Genomic DNA, 26,204 nt, shown 5'->3' with positions numbered 1-26,204 from the left:
AAGAGATTAACATCTATATGTTACTATTAACTCCAGATTTTATTCAAATTTCACCAGTTTTCTCATTAATGCCCTTTTTTTTTTTTAAGATTTTATTTATTTATTCATGAGACAGAGAGAGAGAGAGAAGGCACAGACACAGGCAGAGGGAGAAGCAGGCTCTGTGCAGGGAGCCTGACGTGGGACTCGATCCCGGGTCTCCAGGATCAGGCCCTGGACCCAAGGTGGTGCTAAACCGCTGAGCCACCCGGGCTGCCCTAATGACCATTTTCTATTCCAGGAGTGAATCCAGGAAACAACCTGGATTGTTGTTGTTTCCAGTTGCATTTAGTAGGTTTTGTTTCAAAACACTATAGTATACCGACAAAGAGTATATGTAACAAAGTGTAGGTTTGGTTTAAAAGTGTGGCCTGGTTTTCCAATTTTCTGTTTTTGGCATACTGCATTAGTACTAGGCAAGTCTGCCCCTCGAATCTTCCCAAAAACTTGTTGGAGTTGTGGGAGCTTAGTCCCTGATTTTCTTGCGCAATTGACCCCTCACTTCCTGATTTGAAAGATTAGTTCAGAGACGCCTGCGTAGCTCAGTGGTTGAGCGTCTGCCTTCCACTCAGGCAGTGATCTAGAGTCCCAAGATGAGTCCCACATTGGGCTCCCTGCAGGGAGCCTGCTTCTCCCTCTGCCTATATCTCTGTCTCTTTCTCTGTGTCTCCTCTGAATAAATAAACAAAATCTTTAAAACAAAATTAGCTCAATTTTCATGACAGTCATTATGTTGTTGAAAACCAGGCTCTGTGCTCCAGAGCTGAAATATAGCACAAGGATAGAGTTTGGGGGTAAAGAGGAAAGATAGTTTTATGATTTCCAGGCAAAGGAGGCTGCAGCAGGCTAATGCCTTCAAAACTGCCTACCCAAAAAAAAAAAAAAAAAAAAAAAAAAAAACTGCCTACCCATAATTGGTAAAAGGCTGAGGGGTTTTATAGAAAAAAATACAGGGTCTGGGCAGTTGGTTGGGAATCTGGAAGTACTGCCAGCCCTATTGGTTATGTCTTCAAGGGAGTCTCATGATTAGCACTGGCAATGGCTATCGGAGTCTCATTCTTTTTTTTTTTTTTTTTTTTTTAAGATTTATTTATTTATTTATGAGAGATACAGAGAGAGAGAAAAAGGCAGAGACACAGGCTGAGAGAAAAGCAGGCTCCATGCAGGGAGCCTGATGTGGGACTCCATCCTGGATCTCCCAAGATCACGCCCTGGGCCGAATGCAGGCACCAACCTGGTGAGCCACCCAGGTATCCCCAGAGTCTCATTCTTAGGTATACTTTGAGGTAAGCAAGATGTCAACATTGATGCAGAGCTCCTGAAACAAAGGTTTCTATAGAAAAACAAGGGAAGGAAAAGGAGAAGCTTTTTTTTTTTTAAATATTTTTTTAAATTTTATTTATTTATGATAGTCACACAGAGAGAGAGAGAGAGAGGCAGAGACATAAGCAGGCTCCTTGCACCGGGAGCCCGACGTGGGACTCGATCCCGGGTCTCCAGGATCGCGCCCTGGGCCAAAGGCAGGCGCCAAACCACTGCGCCACCCAGGGATCCAAGGAGAAGCTTTAAGAATAAGGAAGAGGGGTAATTTGTTAAGTCTTGCTGAAACATTAGTGTGTCTATCTTAATCTCTATCCATCTTCATGTGTGTGTTTTTTTTTTTTTTTTTTTTTTTTAAGGATTTTATTTATTTATTCCTAAGAGAGACAGAGGCACAGGGAGAAGCAGTCTCCATACTGGGACTCCAGGATCACACCCAGAGCCAAAGGCAGACACTCAACCAACTGAGCTACCCAGGCCTCCCTCTATGGCGGTTTCAATGACAATAATAGGGTTGAGGCAGCAGGAGTAGAGTCTGGGAGGCTGGGACCAGAGCAAGCACAAGAATTATTTTTTCTGTAATAAAATAAAACTAAGTGCAGCCGTGGAGGGGTTAATGAGAACTGGGTAAGGCTCCTTGGACTGAAATTTTTGTATTTATTTATTTTGTTTAAGATTTTATTTATTCATGAGACACAGAGAGAGAGAGGCAGAGACACAGGTAGAGAAGCAGGCTCCCTTTGGGGAGCCTGATGCGAGACTCCATCCCAGGACCCGGGGATCATGACCTGAGCCAAAGGCAGATGTTCAACTACTGAGCCACCCAGGTGCCCCTGGACTGAAATTTTTTTTTTTTTTTGGACTGAAATTTTTAAATTCTGTCAGGGCATCATCAACAGAACCAGGCACTACTTTGTGGTCCATTTCATCCTCGAAACAATTATGCGAAGGAGGCACTATTTCTTGCGTTTCGCTGAGGATCGAGAAAGAAGTAATTTGCACAAAGGCCCGCACTGAGGGGCAAAGCGAGACTCTTACCCAAACCACCGCTCATCAATCACTCCCCTTAGGCGGAGTTAGTGCGCAAACGCCACACGCAAAAGACTGAAAAGTTCCTCTCGCCACAAATACCTGCAACTTCCGGGAAATTGCCCAAGAACCTCAGCGCGCTTGCGCCGCTCCGCCCCGCACGTCACCGTTCCGTCCCTCCCCTTCTGGAACGCGGAGCTGCTGAGCGGGCTGTCGGCCATTTTGTGAAGCGGCGAAAGAGGTGGTGGCTGCTGTGGGCTCCGGGAAGCCGTTCGGGCTGGGGCTGTCGGCCGCGGGGCGGAGGCACTCGCGCGGGGGGTAACTCGGGTCTGGGTTCGGGTGCCGCGCAGCTCTCCCCGGTAAGACTCCCGCAGCCCGGAACGGGCGGGGCTGTGCGGGGCTCGAGCCGCCCCTTGGTGGCCCGGGGCGGGGCCTTCGGAGGCCTCCGAGCCCGCCGCTGCGAGCGCCCCACACAAAAGGGTCGCGGCATGGCTGCGGGGGGCCTGGGAAGCCGCTTGCGCCTTTGAATCCTGAGAGGATGCAGGAAGGACGCAAGAGAGGATGAGGATGAGCCTGCATACCGAAGTGGGGACGGGGCCCTAGGGAGGACGCCCCGTGGTCTGAGAGGGAGGAGGCCACACACAGCTGGGTGGCCCAGCGGCCTGCGAACTAACGGGGGTTGCAGTGAAAACACATGTTTATCCCGAATGAGCAAGATTCTCTGTGCCTCCCTAAAGGGACAGAGATTGTAACTACATCTCTGTGCCCCGTAGTGAGGAGATAAACGTAGTGAGGACACTCCCTCCATCCCAAGTGGAAAGGAGGCTCCTGTGGCCTAACAGGAAAAGGGGACTGGAGTCTGGATACACCTGTGGGGAGGAAGCTGCAGTCGGTACACTCCTGTGAGCCTAGGAAGGAAGGAAGTCAGAACCGGCCGCCCTCTCGGCCGAAGGTGGTGAGGGTTGTAGGGAAACGCTTCCAAGGCTCAGCGCGGGGCGGGGCTTACCCTCTAGAGTGTCGGCGACTTGAGAAGCCGGCCTCTGTAGCGAGAAAGTGGGGGGTGAGTACGCCTCCCAGGCTTCTGAGAATTTCGGAAGCCAGGCCCTTGATCCCCAAGCAGGGAAGAAGCTGCAAAGAGCACCACCTTTGCCTATCCCTTAGGAGAGAGCCTCCAGCACTGAGAGAGGAGCGGACCCAACGAGGTGGAGGGTGGGTGCTTTTTGATGTGTGAGTGAGTTTCTCTAGTGGAGGCTGGAGGTGTTAGTTGGCAGCCACGTGAAATAAGTGGGTGGGGCTTTGAGAATCTACAGGTTTGCGTAGGGGATGGACACCAGTGCAGGCTTAGCTGCCAGATTGTAAATGCATGCACGGACTTCTTGTGTGCCTGTAATGTGAACTTTACAGTGAAAAATCTGAGCGGCTCTGGTGAAGGTAACTGGGTTATTTATTTAGCGTAAGAGTGCTGGGAGCTCTGTATCCTGAGTTGCAGGCTCTAACGTGGGAGCGGTTTCTGGACCCTGAAACCTCCCTTGACTCCAGGATTTCCAGAGATGACCTAATATAATTTGTGGTAGTTGTCAGGAACCATTGAGGATTTCTCAAGAATAGTGTAATTCCAGTCAGTATAATCTGAGGAAAAATGTAATTGCAACTGAAGGATCGTTGAAGGAGGGACTTGTGACTGGAGTATTCTTAGGGCTGCTTGCTTGAATGGTTTAAAATCTTGTCGTTTTTGTGAAATGCAGTATTAGTGAGGTGAGATGAATTACATTGGAGTTTGTTCTTTAGTTTATATGGTTAATGTATTTCAGATCATTTGCAGTTGAAAAATGTCCTAAGAGTCTGGTCATAATGGGCTGATCTTGTTTGTTTTGTTTTATAGAAATGTAATACAAGACTGGTTGTACTCGTTTTTGAAATTTGGTGATTTTGACTGAATGGACTTTTGGATTTAGTGGGAAGTAATTATGTTCAGGCATTTTCCAGGAATATTAAAAAGTTGGGAAGAACTGTTACAGGTGGTTAAAATAATTTTATGGCAATTTTTTAAGAAAATGAAATGTTTGGCCTGTTGATATAAAGGTTGAGGATGTACTCAGTATTGCTGGAAAACTTTGTAATGAAACAGGGAATGCATTTTATATCATCTTTATATGCTTGATTAAATATTTATTTTGTTTAAGGATTGTAATGCATAACTTGTATTTTTCTTACGTTCGTATCTGTTAGGTGGAAAATGAAGCTTTAGAAACCACTTTGGTAGTTACTTGGAACTTACTGTTATGTGCTCATGTCAGCATACTTCTGGCTTCTTTCACTTTCTTGTGATATGCCAAATGTTTTGATGATTGCATATTGAGAGTTTGGGGGTTGTTGGTACAATTTTTAGATGTGAAACGATTTGTGGACCTGTGTATTCCAGGTGCTGGAATCCAGTGACAATGTACATACTGTTTTTATTCCATTTGGTAGAGAGCCACGCTTTTTTTTCAGTTTAGATGAATATTTTCTTCTGTAGAGGTTGTAGAAAGAACTTCTAAGTGTCAGTAATTGCACAAAATATGCTCTTAGATATCTCTCCCTAAAATCTAAGGACTGTCGACTATTTCTATATCTCCTGTCCCCGCCACAAGTACTTAATAAATGTTCGTGGTATAAATGAATGTTGTTGAATATTTTAGGTCAACTAAGCAGAAAAATAACTTCACCTACTTTATAGTTTATCAGATTTTACTACCACCACTCAGATACCTTTTGGTTTGCAATGAGTTTTATTTCATTAAGTTTCAAGCCACTTTTTAAGTCTTAAGACCAAAAGTGAGGGCGAATGTGGTTGGCTAGGTTAGAAGTAATATTGTTGCTTTTAAGTTTAAATCAAGATAATGAACATATTTGTTGGCATTTGGGGGGAGAGCTGAAAAATAATATTAGAGTCTTTTTGGCAGGGGGAGTCTATATCTTATTTGGAAATGTCTTGATTTGCCACTTTTGAGGACTGGAGGTTAATGGGAAAGTTAAGTAACGAGCTATCTAAAAGATTCATGTCCCTCAGTGTCAGAAGAATTGTTTCATTAAGAATGATCCCAGGGGGAAAAAAAAAAGAATGATCCCAGGGGGGGAAAATGATCCCAGAATCTGAAATGTGATCCATTTGGGGATGGGAACAAAATCAAGTGGATGAAGCTGTGTTTTTTTTCCATAATGCCTGCCATAATGTGATTATGCGGCTTTATAGCATTGTGCCCATTATGATTGGTTCTCTGTTGCTCATCTCTGAGGTGAACATTTGAGGGGTGCTGCTTTTCTTATTTTTTGAATCTAAAGAATTTAGCTCTGCTGTACTCTGGTTTTTGTTGATTAAAGACTGATAACTGAACAAAGTTAAAATTCACTTTTTGATGTTTATCACCAGATGAAGAGTGGAAACGGTTAAGTTCAACTGGTTTGTGCTTTGGCTTTCTGACTATACGAGGATTCTTGTCAGACATTTTACTCTGAAATTCCAAGTGATTGAAATGATTAGTAAATAAAATGTGTTGTGTCATAATAATATGCTAAATTTTCATCGCAGATATTTGTAATTTGTGCATGTATCTTGTATTTCTAAAGCTGACGCAAAGCCACTATGTTAGGACTAATTCCTAACAAAGTGGAAAAGTATACTAGAGCAATCTTCTTGTTTTAGATCTGGTATGTATCAGTGAATTTAATGGCAAATCAGGCCCATTTTCTCCTTCATACCTTTATGCTTTACATATAAGTAAAGCCTGTATTTTTTTTTAAGATTTTATTTATTTATTCATGAAAGACACACACACAAAGAGGCAGAGACACAGGCAGAGGGAGAAGCAGGCTCCACGCAGGGAGCCTGATGCGAGACTCTATCCCCCCTCTCCAGGATCACACCCTGGGCCGAAGGCAGGGGCCAAACCGCTGAGTCACCCAGGGATTCCCTAAAACCTGTATTTTAGATGTTTTGTTGCATAAAATTGTTTCAGTCTTATCCTTCTAAAATTCACCAAGTCTTAAGGTGGTTGTAGTGGATTTTTCATTTTGGGATCCTACGTTCCATTGCTCGCTGACATTTAGAACACAGGAATAAGTCGGTTCCTGGAAAACATTGGTGCTTCTATAAAATTATTGTGCTCTTTACAAAGTGAAGTGTTGAGAACAAAAGTACTTCAGTTCTTGGTTTCTATTTACTTTGTCTGTTTGAAGGAAGAAGTGTAACGCCAAGAGTTGTAAAGTTCTAGCTTCTAGCCTGAACTTTCTGGGTACTTTTCTTTGGTATGGGTTGATGTGGGCTTTCCCCTTTGCTTAAATAGAAAAGTTTCACAAATTTATTTCCAGATTGATTTCGTACTTTAGATTGAACAGCATAAAATTTGAATGAGGCATTTGCTGAAATCAGCTGGGCCTTTCAACTTGTGGAATGAGACTTTTCCTTCTTGTTATAGTAATTTCTGGCAACCCTTTAGAAATTTTTGATAGTAGGTCTAGTGTGTTCCCTTTGGGCATAACTGGCTGACTCTGAACTTGTTCCTATCCAAATGGACATATGGAACCTTCTTGGGTCTGGAAGGGAGGAGGCTGAGGAACTTGTTTCCCTTACCTTCAGGGCACATGTTTGGGCCCCATACCAGACGTTTTGAATTGGAATCTCCAGTGGAGGATCATCTATTAATCATAAATGCTTAATTAGAAAATTACTCTGGTTCTGTTAGAGTCAAACTTGCACATTTAGAAATTAATATTGCAAAAATTCATGGTCTTCCTCATTGAGCATAGCCTTTACCTAAAGCAGGCTTTATTGTGTTTTATGTTTCCCTTTGTGACCTGTTAGACAAACTTCTAAAATTACCTAGAAGTTTTTAAGAGTTTTAAAACTCTTTAGACCTAATTAGAACTGATTTGTACATTGTATAAAAGTTTTAATACAGTGCTCTGGGCTTTTTAAAGCATTGTTTGTGACATATGTGCATAGCTTTTGTGGCAAAACAATCTCTGCAGTAATTTGAGTAGTTGTCTAGAAGATGTTTAGCTTGTCCTTTAGAAAAAGTTGAGATTAACACAAATTTTTTTGATATGTTAGTGATGAATATTAAGCTCACAGGTGGTATCTCGAACTTGAAAGATAGTTAAAAATGAGCATTTTTAAAATAGTGTTCTGTTGGTAATCTTCATACTTACCAGTGACGATTTTCTTCTCTTTCTCTGAATTAAAAAAATTATCTTTTTAATGTAGTTGTCTAATCATTTGATCTTCTATATTGCTTGTGAATTGTTCACAACCTCACCGGTTTGGAAAAAATTTCAGTAAGAGATAGTGATTCGTTTTTACTTTGGGAACTATTCTTAATATGCCAGACATTTTTAGGTTTTTTTTTTTTTTTTTTTTTTTTTAACAAGTTTCTTGGAACAGTTTTGGTGTTAGAAGAAAAAGCACTTTTCCTTAAGATTTTGAACCCCAGTGGTTTTAAATAGGAATTAATTGCTGTAGCCTGAAATTTCGCTTCATTTATGTTTCTTGGTGCTTGATGCTATTTGGTACAAAGGGAGATATTTTGGAAGAGCAATTGCAAGAATTTCCATAAGTACTCTTGAATTGATGATTTTATCATGTCTTGGAACTGTTTATGTGTGAACTTGTGCTTTTTCATCAAACGTTTGGTGGGACCTGAGGAAATAGGTTGTAGTTGGACTTGTATAATGGAATTTTCTGGACTGGTTTAATCATCAAATGATAAAAGTAATTACCAGTGTGAATCTGAGCTTTATGACTGTTTTAGTGTTTAATTGATTCATTCTTGGACTAATTTATGGCACATTCTTGATGTATGTAAATATATAATGTTTTGAGAGATACTCACATTTGAAAGCAATACCAAGTAACATGAGTGGGATTTTGCTTGGTACATGTGTATCTTTCTTTCTTTCTTTCTTTCTTTTTTTTTTTTAATAAGCATTCTAATGAAGTATTCTGGTGGTTTCAGACTCGCCTTCATAATGTACAGTTCAGTGTGGCCTGTGCGTGTTGTTTTGTGTTTCCTGCATTGATTTTTGCCTCCGTTTATTCTCTATTGCAGTCTAAAAGTTGGTTTTAATTGGTTGCCCACAGGATTGCCTTGGCCTCTACTTCTTGTTAAGAAAATACATCTCTTGTTTTATCAGGTAAGAGATTTTGAATAGAGGGTTTGTTTTTATACAAAATAAAATGAGATAGCTTATTTAGTAACATGAAAATATGTGTAGTAACTGAATTGTGGGGTATTTTCTTTTTTCTTTTTTTTTTTTAAGTCTTATCTGAGGGATGGGGGTGGGGTGGACTGGGTACCTTGAACAGTTGTCGCTTTCTTCAGGGTTCAGTTTTATATAGATCCATTTCTCCTGCTGATTCCTTATTATTAGGCAATATGCTGTTTTTTTTTTTCCCCCTCAGTGTAGCATTCCAGACTAATTGCAAATATAGGTGCTTGTTATTGGTATGGTTTTTAAATATTCCTTAGAGGTATAGCTGTAGACAACGGGTCATATGTTTTAGAGTACCTATTTTGACTTGAGATGAAACTTTAGTGATTGGAATCTAACCTTCTTGTTAAGTAACAAAGGTAGGCTGAAGATAGTTGAAATGATTTACCTGTCAAACAGGCACTTAGTAGCAGAATAGCAGATCTTATTTCATATTTTTTCAGAACCTAAAACCATTTTCTCTTTAGATGGCTTTATGAATAACTCTTGTGCTCTTTGGTTTAATCCTCAACCCTTTTCTAGCTGGTAATCTGGGCAGATTTTTCAGTATCATGTTTTCGAACGTACCTTGTGCAGACTTTCACTAAATCTCTTCTCTTAGCAGCAGATTGTTTTTGAAGAGTTACTGTGTTTGTCACTTTAGCCCTGTGTTTAATTTTTGTGTTCTTGGGACTGTATCAAATTCCCATTTTGCTGTCCAAGTGCAAACTAACATCTCTCAAGTCATTTAGGGTGCTTGGATTAGTTACCCATGATGTTTCCCCCATGTAGTGATTAAATAAGCATTTTTTGAAGTTGAACAGGAATGCTATCTTAATTTTGCATGAAGCCAATATGCTACAGATAGTAAGGAATGAGAATTGATTTAATGACTTGAAATCTGGATAAGCTTCTGTATAGACTGCTAAATAGTAATAAAAATAAGGAGAAAAGAGTTTGTTGGTGTGATTTATTTGTTTAGTAATTAATTTTTCTTGTTGACTTGCAAACCAAAAATGAAAGGCTTCTCTCCTCCCCCAAATTTCTGGTGTTTTATAATGGTCTCACAAAAAGCATTTTCTGTTTGCCAGTCTATCTTTCTGGCTTAGATTTGAAAGTGGCTTTTATTTTTGTGTATGTGTGTGAGAGAATTGTCAAAGCCAAACAATATATCTCTGCTTTGTGTACAGCGGTCATAATAGTTGAGATAAATTACAGATTTTGTTGTATCAAATTAGTATTCACACAATATTTGACACTGAAAAACTGCTTTCATGGAGTTAATGGGATTCTTAGAGCTCGCAGCAGGAAGCTTTGCTCTTTTAATGTTCCTGTTTGAGAAGTGATAAAACCAAAATTCAACTCATTTATAATTTTCCTGAGGTCACAGAGCTAGTTTATATTTAAAAGTTGATTTTTAAGATGGCTTGGAAAACACTGTGTTGAACATATTAATTTCAAATTAATATTTTTTTCCAGTGCCAATAATTTGTTCTGTATAACTTTACAAAGCACTGCCCTTGCATTTACTCTTGGAAGCCATAAGAACTGAAATACTGGAATTTTATTTAAATCTTGGAGAAACTTTTCTCCAAAAGAAAAACTCAGAATAGATTGTTTTTTAAGGAGATCAGTGAGCTCCCAGAAATTCCACAGGAATTCTGTTGAGTAGAAACTATATAGCAGTCACTGAACAAAGTTCATACCCTAGTTCTTTTTAAAACAAAAGCAAAACCAAAAAATATTCTTTTTTTGTTAACAGCTTTCTGTGGGGGAAGAATGAGACATTTTTGGGGGGGGGGGTGTGTTTTAATGGTGAGTTTGGAAATGAGTCATTGGATCTGAGTTTTCATTAAAACAGCTATGATGAATGGCACTGTAACTGATTCTACTTTTTGGAGTGATGAATATAGATAACTAAGGTTTTGGCTATTCAGTATTTCTTTTGGATTCTTAGTATGTATTAACCTTGTTTGTAATAAGTAATTGCATATATAGTTTAAATTAATAGAGCTGTAATGCAGATTGAAGAGTTTTAGGTTGAAATAATGGAATCCATTCTCATTTGAGACTTGAATCTACTTTAGTGTTAAGTATTTGTAATTCATTAGTATTCCAGTTTTCTGTTTCTGTTTTGCATTTTGAGATTGAGTCATATAAAATGACACTGATAATTCTTCAAAGTTGTCAAATTTATAAGGAAAATGCTAAGCCACTTTTAAATATTAACTTTGATAGATTCTTTGCATGTTTTTCCCCTGCAGATTATTCAACTTTGTGGCCTGATTTGACTTGCACATTTCTTTTAAATCTTACTGAATAATTAGTGGTCTGAATGATGTAATTGGTGACTCTACTTTCTTACGGTGGTTTTTTTCCCTGAAACTTTTGAGTCATGGGACTGAACTTCTAATTGTTTACAGAATTAATGCCTTTTGGAAGTTGAAATTGTCTAGGTTTTACATTGTAAATGGCACATAATGTTCAGTTTTTAGAATATTCAAATTAAAAAAAAACCCTGCATTGCTTGGGATAGTTTGAGGGAATATTTGAGGGCCTAATTAGGTAGCTGGTCATTCTTGTAGTTAAAAACTTGGTATGATAAACAGGAGTCTGACCTGGCCGTTGCCTTTTCTCATCTGCAGGTGTGTGTGGTTTCAGCGCAGCATGGCTGTGGTCATCCGTTTGCAAGGTCTCCCAATTGTGGCGGGGACCATGGACATTCGCCACTTCTTCTCTGGATTGACCATTCCTGATGGGGGCGTGCATATTGTAGGGGGTGAACTGGGTGAGGCTTTCATCGTTTTTGCCACTGATGAAGATGCAAGGCTTGGTATGATGCGCACAGGTGGTACAATTAAAGGGTCAAAAGTAACACTTTTGCTGAGTAGTAAAACGGAAATGCAGAATATGATTGAACTGAGTCGTAGGCGCTTTGAAACTGCCAACTTAGATATACCACCAGCAAATGCTAGTAGATCAGGACCGCCACCTAGCTCAGGAATGAGTGGCAGAGTAAATTTGCCTACAACAGTACCTAACTTTAATAATCCTTCACCCAGTGTAGTTACTGCTGCCACATCTGTTCATGAAAGCAACAAAAACATTCAGACATTTTCCACAGCCAGCATAGGAACGGCTCCTCCAAATATGGGGGCTTCTTTTGGGAGCCCAACGTTTAGCTCAACCATTCCGAGCACAGCGTCTCCAATGAACACAGTCCCGCCACCACCAATTCCTCCGATCCCAGCGATGCCATCTTTGCCACCAATGCCGTCCATTCCCCCAATACCAGTTCCTCCTCCAGTACCTACATTGCCTCCTGTGCCTCCTGTGCCCCCAATTCCCCCAGTCCCTTCTGTGCCACCCATGACCCCACTGCCACCCATGTCTGGCATGCCACCCTTGAACCCGCCACCTGTGGCACCTCTGCCTGCTGGAATGAATGGTTCTGGAGCACCTATGAATCTGAACAATAACCTGAACCCTGTGTTTCTGGGTCCGTTGAATCCTGTTAACCCTATCCAGATGAATTCTCAAAGCAGTGTGAAACCACTTCCCATCAACCCTGATGATCTGTATGTCAGTGTGCATGGAATGCCCTTTTCTGCAATGGAAAATGATGTCAGAGATTTTTTCCATGGGCTCCGTGTTGATGCAGTGCATTTGTTGAAAGATCATGTAGGTCGAAATAATGGGAACGGATTGGTTAAGTTTCTCTCCCCTCAAGATACATTTGAAGCTTTGAAACGAAACAGAATGCTGATGATTCAACGCTATGTGGAAGTTAGTCCTGCCACAGAAAGACAGTGGGTAGCTGCTGGAGGCCATATCACTTTTAAGCAAAGTATAGGACCTTCTGGACAAACCCATCCCCCTCCTCAGACACTTCCCAGGTCAAAATCGCCCAGTGGGCAGAAAAGGTCAAGGTCAAGATCACCACACGAGGCTGGTTTTTGTGTTTACTTGAAAGGGCTACCATTTGAAGCAGAAAACAAACATGTCATTGATTTTTTTAAAAAGTTGGATATTGTGGAAGATAGTATTTATATTGCTTATGGACCCAATGGGAAAGCAACTGGTGAAGGCTTTGTAGAGTTCAGGAATGAGGCTGACTATAAGGCTGCTCTGTGTCGTCATAAACAATACATGGGCAATCGCTTTATTCAAGTGCATCCAATTACTAAGAAAGGTATGCTAGAAAAGATAGATATGATTCGTAAAAGACTGCAGAACTTCAGCTATGACCAGAGAGAAATGATGTTAAATCCGGAGGGGGATGTCAGCTCTGCCAAAGTCTGTGCTCACATAACAAATATTCCATTCAGCATTACCAAGATGGATGTTCTTCAGTTCCTAGAAGGAATCCCAGTGGATGAAAATGCTGTACATGTTCTTGTTGATAACAATGGGCAAGGTCTAGGACAGGCATTGGTTCAGTTTAAAAATGAAGATGATGCACGTAAGTCTGAACGCTTACACCGTAAAAAACTTAATGGGAGAGAAGCTTTTGTTCATGTAGTTACTCTAGAAGATATGAGAGAGATTGAGAAAAATCCCCCTGCCCAAGGAAAAAAAGGGTTAAAGATACCTGTGCCAGGTAATCCTGCAGTTCCAGGAATGCCCAGTGTGGGAATGCCCAGTGCGGGAATGCCCGGTGCGGGAATGCCCGGTGCCGGAATGCCCGGTCCCGGAATGCCTGGTGCCGGAATGCCCGGTGCCGGAATGCCTGGTGCAGGAGGTGAAGAGCATGCCTTCCTGACTGTAGGATCTAAGGAGGCCAACAATGGGCCTCCATTTAACTTTCCTGGTAATTTTGGTGGGTCAAATGCCTTTGGGCCACCACTCCCTCCTCCAGGATTAGGAGGCGCCTTTGGTGATGCTAGGCCTGGTATGCCTTCAGTTGGAAATAGTGGTTTGCCTGGTCTAGGACTGGATGTTCCAGGTTTTGGAAGTGGACCAAATAATTTAAGTGGGCCAGGATTTGGAGGAGGCCCTCAGAATTTTGGAAATGGCCCTGGTAGTTTAGGTGGCCCCCCGGGCTTTGGAAGTGGCCCTCCTGGTCTTGGAAGTGCCCCTGGGCATTTGAGTGGGCCACCAGCCTTTGGGCCTGGCCCTGGTCCTGGCCCTGGCCCAATTCACATTGGTGGACCCCCTGGCTTTGGATCTAGTTCTGGAAAACCAGGACCTACAGTAATTAAAGTGCAGAATATGCCCTTTACTGTGTCTATTGATGAGATTTTAGATTTCTTTTATGGCTATCAAGTGATCCCCGGCTCAGTGTGTTTAAAATACAATGAAAAAGGTATGCCCACAGGCGAAGCCATGGTGGCCTTCGAATCTCGGGATGAAGCCACAGCTGCTGTCATTGACTTAAATGACAGACCTATAGGCTCAAGGAAAGTAAAACTTGTCTTAGGGTAGCTGTTCACATCAATTCTTTAGAGGGTAGATCTTCATAGTGCTGTGATTAATGCATCCAGATTGTTTTCCTAGTATTTCCAGGTTAGAACCTGTGGATTGTTTCAATTGCATATAGATTGGTTTCTATAACATAGAGTATTGGTTGACTGTTTACAGAAGACTCACTACCAGGATAAATATTGCTGTATGTTACAGTAAAGCTGTCTGGAGAGAACACAAAAATGATTTTGGCATACCATTAGAGAAACCATTTGTAAAACACAAATGACCGCATAAAGCTTATCAAGGAGTCTAGATTGGTTTCGTTTTATACCATATGGGATGAAGAAAATAGAAATGTCAATAGAGCTCATTAAGGGTGCTCTTGCCAGCTGCTGAAAAATAGAAGTTGGCTACTCTTGGAATTTGGTTTAAAGCTGGACAGATTTGCTTTGTTATAGGGTCAAAGCTTTGTCTAAAAGTCCTCATTTTCTTTTAAAATTGAATAAAATCTCTGTATACAGATCACTGTATGTACCTTTATTGCTTCTTGAGGGTTCTTGCTGTATAGACAGTCCTGCTTCTGAAGTTGCTGCTTTTTTGTTTGCCTAATTGACTCATTTGTAAATGAGCAGAATTGTTTTGTTGTTGTTGTTTTAATATAAAACTCCACACTTGGTTTGTGCTATAACCTTGAACTTTGATTTCTAATGTCACACTTCAAACTGTGTGAAATAAGAACTTTTGCCACAAAAATAAAATACGGAGTCCTCTACCTACCAGAGCCTTTTTGGTTTAACCGCCATGTTTTAGTTTAGTCAGTTTAAAAATTGTTCATGTTGTTTGGATGGCATCAAAAACCAGAAACCACTTTTAATAATCATTGTTTAAGATGCTAGATTTGAAGTCCTGTACAATGATGGACTGATGTTCTGGCAATTTCCTTCTGTCCCAAATTTACGTGAAATTTTGGCCTGTAACTAAACAAAAGGTCCATTTATAAGAAAGAGCATTATTATATCTAGGTTTTTTTAAAAACTGAAGTTGAAATTGTTAGCTCTGTTAGCAGTAGTGTTAGAGAATAAAAGATTAATAAGCCGTTCCATAGATGTGCATTTAATCCTGTTACTTGGAGGCTTTTTGGTCTAGTTGTTCGATCAGGAGCCTGTTCATAAAAATTCTTCATATAGAGTACAAGTGCAGCTGCCAGAGGGGAGAGAATTGAGACTCCTTGCCCTTTCATACTCTTCTTTGGCATTCAGGACACTAAGGCAGGAGGACCACATGGGTTCTGGTTGGTAAGTGTCCTTGTCATGAAAACATTTGCCTTACAACATCCTGCTCACTGCTACAAAAGGCTCTACTTATGGTTACTTTCCTTCTTCGTTAAAATGCTCTAAAGATATGTCACATTATATTATAAACATATGGAATGGGAGATTGATGAGATATCATGAAAAACAATTTTTGTCTTTTACACGGGCCTCTGTCTTGGTTTGAAACATCCCCAACATTTCCTGCAAATCCATGTACTTACAAAGGGGTCAGCCTTTTAAAAGAAGTATTTCCTATTAAAAAAAAATAGTGCCTTTTTGGTGTTGCAAGTCAGTGGAACACTGAAATACAGCGTCTCGCGTATTAGAGTTAAGAGTGGCAGCAGTTTCATTTGCGTGATAAGATTTAGAAAGCCTTTTCATCACTACAATCTTAGAGGATTGACAGTACAGGATTTTTTGTTTAGGGAAAGGATTGTTTAGACTTTCAAAGAAGACATGGCTGTGTTGTGGGTCTTTTGACAATTCATGAATACAAATTTGCTTTGACAGATCACTAAGATACTGCCTCTTCAACTAAAAAAGCAATATGATGTTTATATATGCTATTCAATTTAAGTTTTCTGTTAAGTAATCATTTCTCATTCCAAAGATCAAGTGCAGAAAACTTCAGCGCTGCTTGGGAGTCTTATTTCAACTGCAGATTATTTTCCCCATTGGAGAGCTGACTATTTTCATTTTAGAAAAATGGGTTGTTTGAAGATGGAAAGCCTTTTATCTTTTTTCACAGTTTATTTTGGTTATATGTTCGTACAATCTTATTAAATATTTCATATACTTTATTGCAACTACTTTGTTATTTCTACATCTTAGATAAATGCTGAAAAGGAAAACTTGATTTCATTGTTCATCAAATTAAATAAAGTAAGAAAATAGTGGTTTGTGTAGAAATTGGAGAGAACTATGTTTATATTTGGTTGAGTCACAACAGTGCTTCTCGTTGTGAAATGTAATTAAATGCTTTGCCCTCTGGAACTTGATTTTTGTGTATCTGAGACTTATTAATATAGTGCTAACTTCTAAGCATACTGTTCATCTTGTTCTGGGCATTGGAGTTTGAGTTTTAAAAAAATTACTTGAAAATATATTCTGTGAAATCACTCATACCTCTCTTCCTGCGAATTTTCTCAGAAGAACTAGGTTTGGGGTGAAAATGAATTTATTTTCTCATTTGCTTTGTATGGTATGAAGGATTTGTAAAGCTTCGCTCAAAGTTGTGTGCATTTGTAAACACAATCATGATATTTTCAATTTTATGTGTAAATTTTGTCTTTTGGTGACTGACATGAATGGAGGAGAATCTTTTCCATTAGGTTTAATTCCTCCCACCCTCTTGCTGGGGTGTTTCTGGTATTTTTTTTTTTTTTTAAGTTTAAAGGATTAGAGAAATCTACGAAATGTATTTTATAAATAAGCAAATTTGTAAACTTTTTCTGAACTTCAGTGAAACATTTAGTTTACAAGCAAAATTTGGAGGTGTATTCTGTGTTTAATACTGTAGTTTGGATGTACAATTATTAGTGGCTTTTAAAAAAATGCAACATTGTTAAGTGAAATGTAGTTCTAGCTTTGTGCTCCGAGTTGTCAAAGCATCAACCGAGTTGTCAAAGCATCAACCGTGAAGATTTCTTTAGGGAACTTTTTATTCAGAATTTCAGAGAGTGTAATTAGGTCAGTTTTAACCCACCGGATGAAAATCTAGGGCTGTGTATGGACATAAGCAAACATACCTTGGATAAAATAAGGATCCATGAAAGCCTTAATCAAACTCAAAGTCCTTTTTATTGGATTCTGTCATTGTGTACAGGTGTGGGTCAAGTCTTTAAAAATAATTCCACTCATCAATTTCAAGAACACTTAAAAATAAGTAAAGAAACTGTAAAATTGCTGCTAGTTAAATCTGTAAGGAGTTTCTGGCAGTGATCACTTTTAAAACTTCCCACTCTTTGAAAATTACCACGTTTAAATAGTTTTACTGGCAATTCTACTGTAGTCCCAAGTTTTAAAACCAAACACAATAAGATAATTCATTGCCAGTATGGCCATACAACATTGCCAGCAAATACTGCCTTGGCATCATTCAGCAGAGGTTTTGTCTATAAAGATGAAGTCTTGAATACTGTTCAATAAACTTGTCACAAAATAAAAGGCTGATGCTTTTAATGCTTTACACAAGAGTACTCTATTCAGCTATACCATCAGGTTTTTTGTTGGTTTTGTTTTTTAAACTCCTTATAAATGTTTTGTGCCTTTGGAAAGGTGAATTTGGCGATCTTGGAGGTAACCATTGTTGCTTATGTCTGCTAATGCTGAAGTGTGGAAAGAAGATACCTGGAACGGCAGGGAGGAAACTTGATTCTAGGTCAAATCTGTGGTATCCACCTTTTCAGACTTTTATCTTGTGTGCTTCGCTAGCAATCCACTTCGTTATGTGGACTCAGAAAGAACCAGAAACCAGGTGCTCCTTTTTACAGAAGGTGTCTTGAAGGGGGCCGTGAGTTGTCTTTTTTTAAAAACTGACTAAGAAACGGGAAAAGAAATCTTCAGAATACATTGTCAATTGCACATACTTCTAAAGCTTTCCTTATTTGTTTACTGATTCTTGCATTAGTATGTGAGGTATTTTGAGGTGGGGAAGAGGGGACAGGAATCAAAAATATTGCTGCTTTCTGACACTGATGCTCTGGTTTTGTCCCTTCCACATTTGTTCAACTGCTAAAAAAAAAAAAAAAAAAACGAATGGAAAGTTTCCATGAACTCTGGAGTCCTTTAAAAAAAAAAATCTCGATTGGAGTTGCAGAGAAATTAGTGGGCTATTCTTTTTAACCAAAGCTCGTGAAAAACACAACTTTTACCTTTATTATGAAAGAGTTTTTAGCCTGTATTTGAGTTCAATACCCAGGTTGTTTTAGAGGGGGTTAGATTTAACATACTTAATTCCAGGTGGTTGCTGAACTCTTCTGAAATGAAGGTTTTAACTAAGTAAGCATTTGAAAAATCACAGAGTGAAATCAGCTGCCTACAGATATCCAGAATGGCCTTTACCATTTTAAAAGGATAGACTGTATGCTAATAATATGTTTCATTTTCTTGCTCAGGAGAAAACTCTTACTTTAATTGATTGTTGTCTGCTTTCCAGTGTTTTACAACAAGAAATGGTTTATCAGTTCTGTGCATTGCCACCATTCTCCTTGCCCCCCAAAAGTAGAGCTTTTATGCAGTATGGTAGAGGCCAAACTTATGATTATCCTTTTTTTTTTTTTTTTTTAATTTATTTATGATAGTCACAGAGAGAGAGAGAGAGAGAGGCAGAGACATAGGCAGAGGAAGAAGCAGGCTCCATGCACCGGGAGCCGGATGTGGGATTCGATCCTGGGTCTCCAGGATCACGCCCCGGGCAAAAGGCAGGCGCTAAACCGCTGCGCCATCCAGGGATCCCTGATTATCCTTTTTAATTAAAAATTTTGCTTGATTTCAGTTTCATCTTTTTAGTATAAAATCTGATAGATTACATTGACTTAATCTAAATGTTCTGGAAAGAGTGTGTTCTGGTGGTGGCACAGTTCTCTGATGCTGTAGTGACTTTTCTGGAAAAACCCTTCTGTTCAACAGTATGAGCAAGTTTATCTCTTAATGGTGCCTGTTCATGTCAATGTTACTCTTTATTGCGCTGTTCCTGGATTTTTTCTTGTTGCCTCATGCTACTTTGTGCCAGAGGATCTCACAAGCATCTTAGAATATGACTACTTTTCTGGATCAACATAACTAACAACAAGCAACTAAGGTGGCACTACTTTTCTACGTATTGCTCTACTACTGAAGAATCCAGAAGGGGCAAAAAAGCTACTTGATGAAAGCATTTTAGCCCAAGGGCAGAGGGGCAGCACTCTAAAAATCTGGGGGCAGGAAATAGTGCTGGGAAAATCTCATTAACCATTATCTTTTAATTCTGAGAGGCCCATTTACCTTCCTCTAGTGAAAATGTTGATAGTTAAGTCCTAGAGACTAAGGAAACACCAGTTGAGGGTTAAATGAATTGGCATCCCAACTATACCAGACATCTGGATTCTGATTTTGGTAGCTAATATTTCAAATCCTTTTTCCTGGTCAGTCAGTGGCTTGCTATTTCATATTGAGAAAAGGAGGAGGTGACGATTGGGGGAAAATAGAGCCATGACCAGCAAGAGAACATAATTCAATATGAACAGAATCAGATGTTGAAGAAGCATAACACACTCTAAGGAGTGAGCTGTGCTATATATATTCAAACAGGCTGCCCCTTACTTAGTGTTTCATTCCCTCTCCATTCTGATGCTGCCAGTTTACCTGTTTATAGTAGTAAGTCTGGTGGTAACCAGGGCTTGTGAGTTTCTCACTGCTATCTATGTGGCCTAGCCTCCAAACTTGGAGTGGGGAATGTGAATTCACTCACAGCTTTTGATTAGTGAATAAGATTTGTCACTTAAGCTTTTGTGTAACATGCTGGATATAACCACCACATTGTGCTACCATAAGTCACCTGTTAGTCCTTGCAGAGTGGGGAAGGCTTAAGGGTAAAGAAATTCAGCTACTTACAGAATCTTAAATCATATTAACTGGTGCTCTTGCTGATTTCATTTTTCTTTTGTTCCACTTGGATGTGAGTTAATACCGTCCTCCACTATACTCCCCCACATATTGTGTTGCTGTACAGAGATGGCCACATCCTTTATATATAACTTCCTTCTGTGGCGTGGGCCTATGGGACCAGCAGAGCTCTTCTGCTATTAATCTGGCTAAAGTGGAAAGACTAATGGAGCTCTTACTTTCTGAAGTAGATAACTGCCAATTATCTTTGCTTCTATGACCACTGAATTGACAGGTTGGAATTGGAAATGTCTGTTGCCTCCAAGCTTTTAAAACAGTTTCACGTAGATAATCAGCTTAGCCATAGCAGTAATGGCTAACTAAATTTTTTGAACAATATTCATAAACCCAGCACTTCCATGCTGTGGTAGAAAAGGAATCAAAATAAGATGCCTCTTCTTAAAGACCTAAGGTTTTAAATTGTACAAGTAAGTGCTTGGTTGTACTTGTGGATGTACAAGGTACACTCATGTCCTACAGGAACTGAATGGATAAGGGTTTCCCGGCCAGTTGCTAAATTGTCAGACTGAAACAAGTATAATGGAAGCCTTGTGTGTAAGCTGAGGGAAGGAATGATCTCTAACAGGTTTTTGGTAACACAATATGTTAACTTAGTAAAATGAAATGTTTAATAGTGTGAGGGAACAAAGTGGCACTACCTAAAATGGTGTTTGTCCTGGAAGCTCTTAAAGTTGTACCATAATAGTGTAGCCTGAGTGGCGTGACTGAGCTGATGAATGGTCAGTAAGATGGCAAGTGAGGGTTGTACTAGGGGTGTCCTGACCTACCAGAGGAATAGAACCTTTTTATTTTTTTAATGACCTTTTGACTAGCTACCGTATACTACTACTAATAAACGGCCTAATAAGACATTGATAAATACTCCAGAATTAAGTGAACTTCCCCATCAATTTCACCACTTACACAGTCCACTATCTGAAATTCATTATTTTCTAGTCTTGCTTTGATTTGATAGAGTTTTAGTTTTTCTGTATAAAACATCCACCTCTTTTCTCATTCTTCTAGGACAGCACTATTCCAGTAGAATTTTTTCCAGTGGAAGTATTCTCCTCTGTATTCACATTAATTAGCCACTGTAGCTGCTGTTTTTTAAAATATTTATTTTGAGAGAGAGCACATGAGCTGGGGCAGCAGCAGAGAGAATCTCAAGCAGACTCCACACTGAGTGAGACTAGGACTTGGAGCTAAATCTCATGACCCTGAGTTCATGACCTGAGCCAAAGGCAAGAGTCAGATCCTTAACTGATAGCCACCCAGGCACCCCGCCACTGTAGCTGCTATTAAATTTAAAAAGCCACATGTGGCTAGTGGCTCCTGTATTGAACTGCACAATTCTAGATTCACAGAGCAACGGAAAATTTCCTCTTCCCCATCGGATCTTTGGAGATCCCCATGTTAGGCAACACTGACCAGTAGAAATAAGAGTCACTTTATCTAGTAGCTATGAGAAAAGTAAAAAGAAATAAGTGAAATTAGCAATATATTTTAGCCCAGTATGTCTGAAATATTAACTATTTCAGTATACACTGTATAAAATTATTGAGAGATTTTTTGGTACTGTTTTAAATGTATATTTTACATCACATTGTGATTTGAAGTAAGCATATTTCAAGTGCTCAATATCCACTTGTACAGATTTAGAATATAAGGAAAGTTACCCTCTATCATTTGTTTTTTCACTGTACTGCCTCTTTCAGCTGTTTCTAATGAGTATTTGAATTTTGTTGCATTCCTCCTAACCTTTCCCCTTCTTGTTATGTTAGCAGCTTTTTTTTAAAGCAATTAACTTGCTATAGTTACCTCTTTCACTGGCTAACTGGGTGTTAGATATTGTAAAATTACTAATCCACCAGAATCCAGCAGAACTAGAATCTTCCCCACCCCCTGCCAACCCCTGCCCTTCACCCCATCTACAGTCACAAGTGGACAGGTCAGCGTGTGTCTGTAATGCAATTTCCTTATGTTCAAACCCTCTTTTATTTCTCAACTTCCCTAACAAACAAGTTCTGAAGAACGACCCATCTTAAGACCTTCCTTATATCCCAAGTGCATCTATTCCAGTAAGAGGGACTCCGACTATGAACAGTAGGTAGATTTCTTGTCCCAAGGCTCTGGTCTGCTGCTTTTCACTTGGCTCCTTTATGCCATAGATCACATTTCACACTGGAATGTGTGATATGCTCTTGTTGATATCCTTGCCCTGGAGATGCTCAGGAAGGTGATCAGTACTGTTGTCTTCTACACTCTGCAGGTAATAGGCAGGGGTCTTGTTAAAATAAGTTAGATTAAAGGAATATAGATTCCAGCAGGGCAGACTGTGGGCAGAATAGACTGTCTAGTAGTTATTCTCTGAAAATTTTGATGTAAATCACAATTTCCTGAGCTAAGTTCTACTTTGTTTGCAGTGTGTTTATTCTTTTGAATAAACTTAAATTCTAGTCCTATACATGTGAAGTCCATCAGTTCCTCTATTTCTGCCCTGACAGACAAATAGGGGCAACATGTGGTAGATGCAGAATTATTTCCATCTAGTATAAAGCTAGTTGGTGTAGGCCATGGAAAGAGGCCACATGAGCCTCACTGCTCATGTGGAGTGGCCAGGTGCATTTCAGATTGGACTGGATTACAAAATCTGAGCTGCTGCTAAAGTGGATGGAACAAATCATATTCTCAGAGTTGTAGTTCATTAGTTAGTATATGACCCAGGACTAGTCATTTCCTTTCTCTGGTCTCAGTGTTTTACACAATGAGATTAAAATAGATCTCATTATGCCCGATTTTAAGCTTCTGTGATTCTGTAAACCCAGACAATTGATTCTTTATGGAAGTTTATAGGTAATTGGAACCTTAAACTACAGAAAAGCCAGTGGAACTCAAAATTTTGGTCTAGTTACTGCTCTGATGCTTTTTCTGAGTGTGATGACAGTCTCACACTGAAGTTTGAGAATTTCATTAGGAGAGAAAAGTAGGGTCTTCATTTCTGCCAGTTGGGTCCTCTAGAGCAGATAGACCTGACATTTTTCTTGGTTGTCTCATAAACCAACAAGTAGAAAATGGTACCACAAAAAGATCCATTTATGATTACTGAGAAGAGCATTTAACACATTATTGAGCAATTACTCTGTTAGTGTCAGGCAGGGGGTACTTTGCATGGTTGGCCTTATTTCATCCTCATGATAACTCTGTAAAGTTGACACTATTATTTTCCCCATCTTAGAAGTGGGGAAGTCCAGGGGAAGAGAAGCAAAGACTTGCTTAAAGTCTCATTAATAGTAAGGGTAAGCAGAGATTATTCAATCATAGGCTGCCTGCATGATTCTAGAGGCAGAGCACCTTCAACCATTGCCTCTCTCGGACTTTTGGGAGAAAATGGGGGAGGCCACTGGCAGCACTCTTCTTTTGGGTCTGGGGCCTGCTGGGGAAGGGATTCTGGTATTGTTCCAATATGCCAGTGTTTATTTCGAAGTAGGCAGGTGGAGGCTTCGTGTAAACACATTCAGAGTCCTAGGGTAGAGAAAAACTCCCACTCCAGTATGGTCCTACCATGCTTGAAGGCCATGTGTTCTTCCTCAGTTTGCTGCTTTCCCCAAATCCAATTGGTTCCTAAGCTAGATTTCTCTTTGAAGACTTGGACACAGGTTGTATTTGTTCAACTTTGAGTAAGTCTTTTGAGGATGTTGTAGTTTGACTTCCAGACATTTTTTACCTTCATTGAATACAGCAGGATGGGAAACTGACCATTTATGTACCGTACTTTCCTACTTCACACTTTTTGTGTGACATTCACATTTTAAGCTTTAGAGTATTCCCAAATACAGTGGTAGCCAGACTCTTAGATGGATCTAAACCAAATTATTCTTTAAAATTATAGTTTTAAACAATTTTTGTAGCCTGTAGTCATGTGTATGAATAAATAAGTAAGTACAGCTTTATAGTAAGGATTTATATATTTGGTTCAGTTCGTGACCTATGAGGACTGTGTTGTTTGGGACTGCTAACTTAAATTTGGGGAGTCTCTGAGTTATAGAGGGAGAAACAGGGGTAAAGAAAGACTGACAACCTTATCCATGTCCTTGAGGAGGCAGAGAAGGAAAGAAATAGTGGTGATTGGCATAGTTCATCTTTTCAATCTGAAGGGAAAACGAGTATTTCGTGGGTGGTGTTCTGCCCATTGGAAGCCTGTGGAAAATTTCCTAATTGGTTTTCAAGACTTGATCGAGCATCTGAGCTGCTCCAGCGTGTCAAGGTAGGCAACAGGAGTGTGAGCATGGCTTTGGTTCGTTGAAGGAGTGATCCTGCCACCCAGACATTTTGGTGCTCTATTCTTCAAGGCCTGGAAATGGGATTGAAGGCTGGTTCCGGTTCCTTTCTTTGTTACGCTTTTGGGAAGGGAAGTGGGTAGTGTAATACCTAAGCATGAAAGACCACTGAGTTTCAGCTCCAGTGGCACTGAATTGGATCCAGGAGAAGAGATCTTTTCTTGGATTTATGAAGAGCAGAGTTCGACTCTAAGACAGGGGAGGGGATGCCATAGAAAATGGACAGGTTACTCTCTTGGCAAAGTGGGGTTCCCTGTCAACAAAGGTAAACCGGGTAGTTGTGGAAGGGGAACTATAATTTTTAGAATTTGCCCAATTTGTGGTTTAAAACTTTACCAAATTCATTTACAAAATTACTTAATATTTAACAGTTGTCTCTTGCAAACCATACAAGCCTGCTCCAGCACACTGTTGCAAGGCTCCCTCAAGGTGCTTTGCATTGCTATCATGTGGTTTAGGTCTATGCTGTGTGAAATATAAGAGATGCTGAAGCAGTGTTTGTTCGAAAGATGTTATTTTACAGACAGACGAGCTGGAAACTGACAATACAGTTTGGTTTGGATTGAGTACAGTAGTCCAGAGAGAGAAATTGTTGAGTGGTGGAGATACTGGGAAAAAGAGAGCATATGAGATTTAGGCTTGAAGGATAATAATAGGTAACACTTATTGGTAATAATAGTTCCAGACTGTGAAGCACCTTGCATACATTATATAAATCTTCCCAAAAAGGTAATATCCTCCACTTTACTCTGAGGCTTAGTAATCTGCCTGTTACATAGGTAGGACATCATTCTGGTGGGAGTGTATAGTAGTATCTCATTGTGGTTAGGGAGAGAAGTAAGGCCAGTATTTGGAGCCTGGTCACTTTACTGCAAAACCCATACTCTTGCTCACTACATCACGTTGCTGTTGGAGATAAGAAGGAGAGTTCTTCAGGGAAGAAGGTTATGACTATAGTACAAAGTTCTAGTCAAAGTAGGAGTCAGAATATTTGAGTTTTGGTCTTCATTTTGTTTAGCCATGTATGTGGCCTTAGCTAAATCACATTTTACCTCTCCACTTTGAATTGAAGGACTTGGATTTAGATGAACACCTAGTTCCTTTTTATTTCTGACAATGGAAAAAAAAAAAAGAGTTTACAAGGGAGAGCAGAAGGGAACAAGACTTCAGGTGGTAGAAATCAAAGGCAGAAAACATTGGTGCTATATACTTAGTTGTTTCTGTTTGCAATTCCTCACTAGCACCAGATGGAAAGGTTGGGGTGTTGGAGTACATAGAAATAACAAGCTAGTCTTGTGGTGAGTGTTCCTAAAAAGTTCATTTCTCCCTTGATGGCTTCAGCAGCAGGCTAGGACTAGATCTGGGTCATTTCTGAGGATCCTTGGATTATCAGTCCTTTCCTAGCATTAATTCAACAAACACTTAACAAAGCACCTGCTATGTGTGAGTCACTAGGATAGGAGCAAGACAGATCTGATCCCTTCTCTTGTTGGATTTATAGTTACTAGAAGTAATAGATAAGTAAGTAAACAGGTTACATATTTTGATAGGTTTATGAGAAGCTGGGTTTAATGTTAGGTTGGAGTTAGGGAAGGTCTCTGACTTTGTTGAACTGAGAATGGAAATGAGATCAGTTAGGAGACTGTTGTAGACATCAGGCAAGATATGCTGGTTCAGAAGAGAGTGCACAAAGACCTGGCAAATATTAGCTGGACCTCTCTTAAAAATATAAATGAGCAAATTTCTGAGACTTTTATTTACTCACTTAAATGTGTTATTTAATATGCTTTTGTAAAATTCAAATCCTATAGAGGAAACTGAAAGTTCCAGGAGATTAATTATACTGGCACTAGATGAAAAGTAAATGAGTCTGGCATAAGGTTGT

General features: G+C 39.7%; 1 protein-coding gene across 19 annotated transcripts in view; it reads left to right on the top strand.

The window, feature by feature from the left end:
- Positions 1-2,020: 2,020 nt before the first annotated feature.
- LOC112673874 (RNA-binding protein 12) overlaps positions 2,021-26,204 on the top strand; it is a 35,931-nt gene continuing 11,747 nt past the window's right edge. Inside the window, exons 1-4 of one of the 19 annotated variants that reach the window (XM_025469862.3) lie at positions 2,578-2,747; positions 3,550-3,597; positions 8,475-8,559; positions 11,262-16,333. In XM_025469862.3, coding sequence (XP_025325647.1) covers positions 11,284-14,040 — 2,757 coding nt within the window. In that variant the 5' untranslated portion in view covers positions 2,578-2,747; positions 3,550-3,597; positions 8,475-8,559; positions 11,262-11,283 and the 3' untranslated portion in view covers positions 14,041-16,333. Of the gene's footprint in view, positions 2,748-2,780; positions 2,974-3,549; positions 3,598-3,794; positions 3,820-8,474; positions 8,560-11,261; positions 16,334-26,204 lie in introns of those variants that run through there. The other 18 variants (XM_025469864.3, XM_025469867.3, XM_025469865.3 and 15 more) reach the window with 18 other exon arrangements.

Source organism: Canis lupus, chromosome 24, assembly GCF_003254725.2.
Source record: "Canis lupus dingo isolate Sandy chromosome 24, ASM325472v2, whole genome shotgun sequence".
In the NCBI taxonomy this organism is placed as follows: domain Eukaryota; kingdom Metazoa; phylum Chordata; class Mammalia; order Carnivora; family Canidae; genus Canis; species Canis lupus.
The sequence above is the reverse complement of the archived record's forward strand: the minus strand, read 5'-3'. Positions and strand labels throughout refer to the sequence as shown.